Genomic DNA, 10,386 nt, shown 5'->3' with positions numbered 1-10,386 from the left:
AAATGTTTTCAAATGAGATTATTCTAAGCGTTGCTATTATGTAGCATTATGTAACATTAACGCAAGGGTTTCAAAAGTAAAATATATAGATAGGCTGTAGATATATGGATAGGCTGTAGGTTGCTAACATTATTTTTGGCATTTAACTTAGTAAGAATTTTTCTTAATCAAAAGTTTTTTACTGTCCATCTTTCCTAAGGTAAAAATAAAGCATCGAAATAGAGCCTAAATTATGACATATAATTGCCAAAATTATTTTATTTATTAAAATTTCGTGGTACATTAACTATAGTTTGTATTCCGATTCTATTTCAGTGAAACAAGAAATAAAATAAAGAAGCGTTTCTATGCTCATCCATTTATTAAATATGGTAACTTACACTACTACATTTTAATAAATACAAAATACAACATTTACAAACTTTAGACTTTTATTTGATTTGCAATTTTATACAGAGTATGTTTTTAAATTATCTTTAACATAAAAATAATGCAAATAATAAAAAAAAAATCCTCAACCTATACGAATAAATACAATAAATTAAAGGACAAAATAGCACCGTTGTAACACTTGCAATTACAATTAATTGTCCAAATATACAAAGGAAATTTAACTGTCCAAATAACTTAATCATCAGCCTTACAACTTAAAGTGCTTTAATTACCATCCTGATGAGGATAATCACCAGATCCCTCAAATGCTAACTGCTTATGCTACTTGAGCAGATGGGTAAGTGTGGATGTGCTTAACTAAAGTTGTAGGAGCTCCTCCTGTAACGAGGGTTGGTAACAAAATGGTTCCACTTTCTTGTCTTTCACTTCGGGAAAGATCAGTTATGTGTGGGTTTCCAACTTTGTATGTGGGTCCATCATAAGGTTTAGCAACAATTGGCTGCTGAGCACTGGAGGCGGAGGAAGATCCAGCTGATGCTCTATGCTGACTGGCAGATTGGGAAGCATAGCTCTGAGAATCTAAATAGGCATTTCTGCTTGGGTAAACACTGGCTGATGATTGGTAGGCAGATCCGGAAGAGTATTGGCTACCACTTGCAGAAGCTGCTGCTGCGTTGGCTGCATACTGGCTGCTGACAGTTTGTGGGTATTGGCTAGTGCTCAGAGCGTTAGAAGAGAAAGCATTTTGTTGAGGTGCAACGTAGGGGTAGACAGCAACTCTGTTTCCTGATGTTGATCCTGAACCTCTTGATCCGGAAGATCCAGACACTGGCCTTACTTGACGAGATTGGTTGCTACCTGAAGCAGTTGGGTTTCTTTTCTGTTGTTGTTGAGCTGAGGCTTGTCCATTTTGTCCACCTTGTAAGTATCCATGTGGATGGTAGTATGGTCGCTCAACGATGACACCAGCGGGTGGAGGCTCGGCATAGATTTGAACATTAGCGGGGCTTTGGGTTCCCATACCTGGTTCGTTAGATTTAACTTCAGCTCTGAATCCAAATTCGTCGGCAACGTAGTCGACATGTCGGAAAACACCAAATGGATCGGTATAACCGTAGCTACCACGGACGGCTCCGTTGCTGTCTGATGATTCCTTTCGGTTCATAATGGTTCCAAATTCATCGGTGCTTTGGAAGCCGAAATCGTATGGCTCTGCTTTACCTGTTTCCTGAAAGTTAAACAACAGTTTCTTCAATGTCTGAATTGATATTTATTGTCAAACCAAATTGAAATTTAGTGATTTTGCAGAGGGATTATATTTTAAAGCTAAATGCTTCACTTTAGTACGAACAGTATAACCAACGTACTTTTTAATATTATTACAGAACAGTTGCAAATTAGAAATTAATGGAAATTTAAAGAAATGCTTCACTTTATGAAATTTTAGGGTGAATTTAATATAGACTGGTGAGAAGTGTGTCAAAAATGGGTGGTATAGTATAGAAATAAATGCAAAATTTTTAAAAAAATGCTTCATTTTATTAAATTTTAGGGTAAATTTAATATAGACTGGTGAGAAGTGTGTCAAAAATGAGTGGTATAGAATAGAAATAAATGTAACATTTTTATACAGCAATTGAAATTTTTTTAAAAGTTTGTCTAAAAACTTACTTTTTTAGAGACTGTATTGCAAAACTTAAAAATACAAAACTATTACTTATTAATAAATACTTGTAACACTTTAAATGATAATAAAAAAATCATAACGAGAAAGAAAACCCAATTAAGATCAAGAATCTTTTCGATATTAGCTACATATTTGTTAAAGTTATTGAAAAATATGAATTGAATAAATATATAACAAAAATATATATATTGAATAAATATATGATGCAAATATACATTGACTAAAAATACATATTAAAGACATATTTAAAACATACTGAAATTATATAAAAATGTATGACTGTCTTATTATTTAATTTAATGGAGTCAAAACTTCTTTGAAATTTAGTCAATGCTTTTGTCCGATTCAAATGATTACTAATTATAGCACAAAAACTGAAACAAAATTATATGGGTAAAGGTATAAGATGGACAGAATTTTAAAGATGAAGTTATTAGTCTTTTTATAAAAAGTAAGTGAAAGTAACAAAATTGGGTGAAATCAAAAGGAATAAATTGTGCGAAATTAAATATTAGAATATCAAACTGATAATCCTATTCCGTATTTGTTAGAGAGTTATTATTCGTGAACCTTAATGGAATTTAAATTTCCGAATCGCTAAATTTCTGAAATTTAATGTAATTAAATGAGTAATACGTGAAATGAAGTAATACTTAAGTTTACTTCTTAAAAAAAATTACTAGAATTTCAACATTTAAAAAAATATTTTGCAAAAAGTGTGTAATTTATGAAGATTTTAAAATTTTCAAAAACACCCGACAACTTTAACAGTTATCTTTCACCAAAGATAACAAAAAAGAAGTTTTTGATTATAAAATCAAATTAAGGGAAATTTAGTAAAAGCAAACTTATCATTATAACTTATCATAAAAGAGTGAATTTGTTTGTAAAAGAAATTTATCCATATCGTTTGCTTTTTCGATCATTCTCAATCACTTGTTTGAGAAAATAATTTGATAAATTTTTGTACCAAAATAAAATCATAAAATCAATTCAAATTTTGTACTGCACGTGGTTCTTCTGAATATAAAATGATTGGTAATAATTTAATATTTGTGTAAGTTAAATTTAAATCTATGAAAATAAAATTATTATGATTTTTAGTTGTTCAGTAATTTTAGTATACTTGGAAATATGGGTAAATATTATTTGACGTGAATAGTTAAAAAAAAAAATCTAAAACTATTGAAACAATTATTTTTTCCTGTTTTAACTGGCTGATGCAAATATAGCATTCAATAAAAAAAATTGCCAAACTAGGTACATTTTTTTTTATTTTAAAAACTCAATAACTCTAAGAAACGTAAAATTTTTTTTCAATTAATTAAACTTTAATTAATAACACATATATTTTATAATTGTGAATTAATGATAGTTATTATTAAGTTTTAGGTTACATTTTGGCAATCTTTTTAGTTATTTTTATAAATAATATACGCTTATGATTTAATTTTTAAATATTTGAAAACTTACTCCAATTCTGCATTGTTTGTGCTCTTAAAAATACGTGAAAATTGAGAATTATATATATTAATGAGTTTCATCTAGGTGGAAACGTCTCATCAATTAAATTTATTAAGTTCAATTTTTTTCAATTATTTTAACCATTTGTTCGTTTTAAACACCAATAAACTCTTTAAAGAAAAACAGTATTTCTAGTTTAAAATTAAATCTTTGCCTCGAGTGTAAAACACCAAACTTAGGTTATTTTATTTTCATTGGGAAAAGGATTGTGGCAAACAGTCTTATGGTGCAATTTTTAGGCTCTGAACTTTAAAGACATTTATAGATGTAATTAGAAATTTAAAAGGAAAAATGTATTAAATCGAAGAGTAACCAAAAAGAATCCTTTCATGAAGAATTTAAAAAGAAATACTTGCAATAAACTTACGTATATATCATTTCTATATCCTTGATGAGCATAATTTGGTGCAAACTGTTGTTCCCTGGCATTCTGGTCATCAGAATAATCTTGTGCAAAAGTGCAACCAACAACAAACAAGCAAACAAGAGCCTATAAAAAATTATTTCAGTTCAGTATATTCATTAATATAATGTACATAAATGGAATTTGTATTATTTGTATTAACATATGGTGAAATATGCTTTTCAAGCAAAATCTAATAACATAAAATTCATTAGCTCAATAATGCACTGATATGTGAAGAATGTTTTTTTTTTTATAGAGATGATTATATTTTGATAAAATGTATAGCTGTTATTAAATAACAAATTTAATTCTAAACAGGAAAATTCTGAAAATCGCTGATCTGTAACATCCGTAACATTATTGAAAATGAAAAATATAAATATTTATTTTATATTTCAAACATTTTCATAAGTTTTTTTTCCCTCTCGTCATCGAATTTTTGATGGTGCTGCTATCTGTTAGCATATAATCGAAACGTTGTTATAGTCAAAGCATATTAATTGAAGAAAGTTGTATGTTTGTGAATTTTTTTCTAATTAAATTCTTCGAATTAATAATTTTTTACCGTATGAATTTTCCATTTATTTTTAAGCAAATTATTAAGCAAAATTTAAATCTAATAGATGATTTATTTGTTAAGAAATTTAATGATTGATTTGCATAAATGCATAATGCTGCCCTCTATAAATTTATGGAATGAATTATTATTATTGATGCAATGTGAGAGAATAATTTTTACAAGCTAAAACTGATGTTGAACGACTACAACCGATTTTTAAACAGAATTCATGATTACGTAAAGCTATTTTATTGAAAAAAATTCTTCATCATTAGTAGGATAAACTTTAAAAGTAAAATTTTGTTGAAATTATATGTGAAGAAAGACGAATACTATAATTTAATCAGAAGTTTTGTTGTAAGATACTGGATAATTTTTTGTCAAGTGCTTATACCATCATCTAGATTCTTTCAAATTTAAAATTTTCAATTAACTTGTCATCTACTTTAACAAATTTACTTTAAATAGTTTGTTTTGAAGTGAGTTGCTTCGAAATGTGCTAACGCATAACTCTTTCGTATTTTGATTCCTACATATCAGAATCATAGATATTATCAATGTACAAATATTTAAATAGGAATATATTAAAATACTTCGTTGAGTGAGTTTCAACTCGTGAAACTGAATAAAGACGATTTTTTTTAATTTTTCATACTATTTTTAGAGTTTTGTAGTTGCATATTTTTATAATAATTATAATGTATAATTACTTAAAACTAAGAATAAAATAATAGAAGACTGAGTAAGAGTGTACATACTACAAAGTAATATGTTATGTAGTTTTAAAATTTATGCTGCTTTGCACCAGATATATAGTTAATTCTATTCAGGCGTTAAAAAAGTTAAAAAAATTGCATATTTTAAAATTTTTTAAATACAAAACCCGTAAATAATTAATTATCTAATATTTTAACAGAACCGAATGTAATAAGTAGTTATTTATCATAATTTCACTGCATTTGTTATATTTCTGTAACTTTATTACATTTATGTAAATAGTGAGTTATTATTTATTATGCAATAATTTTGCAATATTAATACAATATTAATTTTGATAATTAATGAAAGAGTATACTAAAATAACTTATCAACTTTCAGATGAGTTGAAAGTTTAAAATATGAATCATAATTTTAAAATATTAAAACTGTTTAAGAGCAATTAATTTTTGAAATTTAAAAAACATTAAAATTACTAATCTAATACTTTTAGTTTTTAAGGTATTAAAAGCAAGCAAGTAGAATAGTATTTTTAATTCTAGCAGAATCATTTCGATATTATTTATTTGCATTCACATAGCCTGAATAATGTTTAGGATTTATTTTGTAGTATTTCGTTATGCTAGGTCTATATATAAAGAATTTTTTAAATTTCTATTTAGACTATAATTTGTTTTTATCAATTAAAAGTTGATCTAAAGTTATTTTAAAATTAAATTGTTTAGTAATTTTTTGAAAGCAATAGTTAATCTTTAGAAATGAAACTATTCTTCTTTTGAAAAAAGCAAATTTAAATATTAAGTTTTGACATAACTTATTTGAAAATTTAAATATTAAGTTTTGACATAACTTATTTGAAAATTTAAATATTAAGTTTCGACATGACTTATTTGAAAATTTAAATATTAAGTTTTGACATAACTTATTTGAATACTTAACTTATTTGAAAATTTCCTTATTTGAATACATATTTAACAAAACTTACCTTGGTAAACATCTCTCTAAGTTATGAATATGCACAGAAGTGATAATCCAAGAGGAGTTGTGATGCTGATTTGAAAGCGAATCTTCCTTTTATACTAAAACGCAATTTCTTTTTCTTGTTGTCTCCTCTTTGACCCCTTTCTTAAATTTTGTCAACCTCCATCTTGGGTGTGTATCTGGTTGGAGACATCGGATATTCTTTTTCATGCACACCTCGATCATAAGATTCTTGCAGGGTTTCGAAATTCGGCCACAGAGGGCGTCAGCCACGACAAGATGACGTAAAAGGGCGGGAAAAAGAAAGTGAAAACCAACCATTAACGATACCCCCTATTGCAAATTGTTCTTACAAAGTTACATTTGTTACCAGTGATTGCGTGGGAGTAATTGTTTTTTTCTCTCTTTTTTGTAAACGATTCCTGGTAGCTTTTTCTCAGTTTTCAAATAAAATTTTTATAAGCTCCATTTTTCACACTGAAGTTCAAAATTTAATTTTATTTATCATGAATATGATGCTCGCGAAGTTCAATAGAATGGAATTGTCTAGCATTTGAGTTAGAAACGCTATGAATCAATTTTTAGTTAAAAACTGAAAAGTGGTGGTCATATCATTTGAAAAAAGCTTATTTATTTACTGTTCTGATTTCTATTGCAAAGAATCTCAAATTTATTTGAAAATACTCTTAGTCACGGTATAATGACGAACATTTTTGAATAGTTCAGATATTTACTAGAATTTGCACGAAAGACTTTTAAAAATTACTCATTATCACTCTTTAAATTTTTAAAGATTTTTTTAAGAACTTTTGCATTTATGTACATGGAGAAAAATATTCTGATAAAATTCCCGTACCGATTATACAGATATTTCTGGTTAAAAAAACAACAACAGCATAATTCTGGTAATAAAACCTAATTGAAAGGTATTTAAACTATAAGGTATTTAAACCATCTACTCAAATTTGTCAGATTTCAATCGCATTTTTGTTTTTTTCTTTGCTCAAATTTGCCATCGCAAACATCTTTTGTTTGAATTTTTAAAGAGTTTAAAAATACACATAAAGGATGGTTTTAACTAAACACTCTGCATAATGAAAAATATTGATTAATTTGAAAACCTAGTCCTCTATCTAATCCTAATACGATTTTCATATTTTTTTGTACATTGTGTGTGTGAAGGATTTCTTTTAGTTAAGTTTTCTTTTTAAATAAAAGCAAAATATAATATTTTAGTAATTTTCAGTTTTCTAAAAATATTTTCTACATTTGTTTTGATAAAAAATGCATTGTTAATTTTTCAAAATTTATAATATTTTAAGCCGTTATATTGATTTAAAAATTAGTGGTGCACAAAAATAAATTAAAAATTTGACATCAAATTTTTTAATCTTTTGAATATTATAAAAATATTTTATTATATCATCATATAAAATAATAAATTTCCTTATATTTGAAGTTTTGTTTAAATTTATTTTGTGATGCAAATAAATTTAAATTTGTCTTGAATAATTCAATTTATGAAATACTGATTAAACTAAAACAAGCTAAATATTTTAATTGTTTTATTCATTCTTAATTCTACTTAAATAATTTACGTATACAAGTTTATTATTTCATGCATTTAAGTATTTTTTAAGAGAAAAAAAAGCTTGATAAAAAGAACACAGGAGAAAAAACACAATAAAAATGTGTGTGAGTTTTTTTCTTTAAATTAAAAGCCTTTTTTTTTTTTTTTTTTTTTTTTTTTTTTTTTTTTGCTTTTGCGCTTCACGTTTTTCGTTTTGATACCACAACTTAAAATGACAAACAAAAGATACCGCAAAAGTTTTTCGTTGGAAAAATGTCGCATGCTTTCCAGTTATATTATAACGAATCCACCTATCTAAATATTTCAAGAAGCTGGTTTCAGAAATATGTCATTTTAGTTTTGAGGGTCATAAGAGCCGTAAAAAATTCTTTCTTTAATATAAATTATAGGTAAATCTCAACCCTTTTTACCATTCAAAAACGCAATTTTTAACGTAATTTTTAATAGTTTAAATCAAACTTAGTGGTAACTAAAAGTAAATAAACAATTATTTCTTAAAATTTCTTTAAGCGAATTCACTTTAGCAAAAATATTACTTTTACTGTATAGCATTAATAATACAGTGCGTGAAAGAGTATAAGGACAACATTAAATTAAATGAAAGTATGCTTTATTTTCTTTTCATCTAAATTAAACTATTATATATTTGACTGTTGCATAATTTTGTGAACTTATAGCGCATAAAAAATAAAATTTGGTTTAAAAATAGGGATTTTACAAAAATTAACACTAACGGATATATGGGAAAAAAATTTAAGAACATGCTTCTTAATACTTAAAATTTTCGTTAATAATCAGGAAAACTACTTTTTTTCAATTTAAATATAAGTTAGAAACTAAAAACAAGCAAAAACGAAATTCTAAAGATATTAACAAAAGCAGCACTTCATCAGGGGACACACTGTCTGTTAACACACTGGAGCCTTTCTGTAGACAGTGGTAAAAAGAGAAACTGACTGTGACTTTTTTTTGAAAATTTTTTAAAATTAATTTCATACTTAGGTTGGATATCTTTTTTTTCAATCCCTTGAGTAAAGGGCCGGGATAGCCTGGTCGGTAGGGCGCTGGGCCCATATCCAAGCGGTCGTGTGTTCGATCCTCGCCGGCCGAAGACTCTCCGTGTAGTAAATGGTGACTGATGCACGTTAAATCTGTCGAGTCTCAAAGTCCTCCATGTTCCCACAACAAATCAATACCTCTGGGGGTACTGATCCAGGAGTTACCTTGTCTTCTGGATTGGTTCAAAATTACAAGGCTACGGAGTTGAACGTAAGTAGTCGTAAACCCATGAAATTGGGTCGGCTGTTCAACGACGGTTATAAAATAAAATAAAATCCCTTGAGTAAGCCGAGAGGTCATGGATCCTGAAAGATATCTTAAAGTATCCACGGAAATTGTTTCCTAAGCTTACTTGATAGCGAAGACAAGATCCTGTTGCATTGATATTTTGCGCAATTTTTATGAACTTAATTCTCAAGCTACAAGTCCCCATAAGTTTTCGATTGGAATAAGATCAGGACTCCTCACTGGCCAATGAATTAAATTCACAGAATAAGCTTCAAACAAAGGTTTTGCTCTCTTAGTAATGTGTATCGAAGCATTATCTTGTAGAAAAATATAGTCCATTTAAGTAATCAGTGGCGCTTCAGGTAACAAACTTTCTCCTAACATATCGACATATTTGTCGGAATTAATTTTACTATTGATAAAGACCATTGGAGTGGTTCCATTTGCCGCAAAAGCTTCCCAAACCATCACTGAGCCACCACCATATTGACATTCGGAAAGCACTTTTGCAGATCATACCAAAGATAATGAAAATCATCAGGTTCATCAAGGTTGAACTTTCTTTTGTCAGAAAAAATGATCTGTCCATTTTTGATAAAGTCAACATGTCTTCTCTTATGTTGATTTGTAAGAAGTGTACGTGACACATAAAAAAAAGATGAAGATGTTTATTTAAAACATATTAAACAGTCCTTGATGAAAATGGTCAATTCAAATTTCGTCTAACTTCATTTGCAGTTTCTTTCTTCTGGCAAGTTTTCCGGACGGTTATTCTTTTTCTGTCGATGAGTGCAAATTTCTGGTCTTCCAGTTCTTTTTTTTCATGCCATACACTCTATGATTTTTTAGAAAATTATTAACGACTGTTTTAGATCCTTGATTCCTTTTGAAATTTCCCATGCACACATTCTCGAAAAGCAACAATTTTATCTTTCTCAGAATCAGAAAGATTAGTTCCTTTGAGCCGCATTTTAATGTCAGGATGAAAATCGACGATTGCAAAATTTCATCCTAATAACACTTTTTATTTTTAAATATGCAAATTTTTCTGTAATTAGGGAAGAAAATAATTGTCCTTATGCATTTTTTTAAAAATCTCATTTGGATTTAAAAACCAAAATTTAAATTTAAACAGGTTTAGTTTTGGAAATTTTAATTAGTTTTCAAAAGAAATAATTTAAACTGATGAACAAATGATCCGAAACTGATGACTAATGTGCTTATTGTATATTCTGACTTTT

The 10,386-nt window shown here is 27.7% G+C and overlaps 1 protein-coding gene across 1 annotated transcript; it reads right to left on the bottom strand.

Annotated features, from left to right (window-relative positions):
- Nucleotides 1–342: 342 nt before the first annotated feature.
- Nucleotides 343–6,501, bottom strand: LOC107453933 (uncharacterized). Its single transcript, XM_016070958.5, has 3 exons — nt 6,272–6,501; nt 3,972–4,094; nt 343–1,621 (listed from the first exon to the last, which is right to left on the bottom strand). Exons 1-3 carry the CDS (start codon nt 6,281–6,283, stop codon nt 710–712), a joined length of 1,047 nt encoding a protein of 348 aa, XP_015926444.1. The 5' UTR covers nt 6,284–6,501; the 3' UTR covers nt 343–709.
- Between the last annotated feature and the right edge of the window lie 3,885 nt (nt 6,502–10,386).

The sequence above is a fragment of the Parasteatoda tepidariorum genome, chromosome 1 (genome assembly GCF_982258835.1).
Source record: "Parasteatoda tepidariorum strain Cologne lab strain chromosome 1, Ptep-v5.0, whole genome shotgun sequence".
NCBI classification, from domain to species: domain Eukaryota; kingdom Metazoa; phylum Arthropoda; class Arachnida; order Araneae; family Theridiidae; genus Parasteatoda; species Parasteatoda tepidariorum.
The sequence above is the reverse complement of the archived record's forward strand: the minus strand, read 5'-3'. Positions and strand labels throughout refer to the sequence as shown.

Bases quoted from the DNA above. Each gene is read 5' to 3' on its own strand.
- LOC107453933 (XM_016070958.5), bottom strand. The intron at 1,622-3,971 runs GTAAGTTTATTG...TTTAACTTTCAG, and splicing joins GATATAGAAATGATATATAC to GAAACAGGTAAAGCAGAGCC.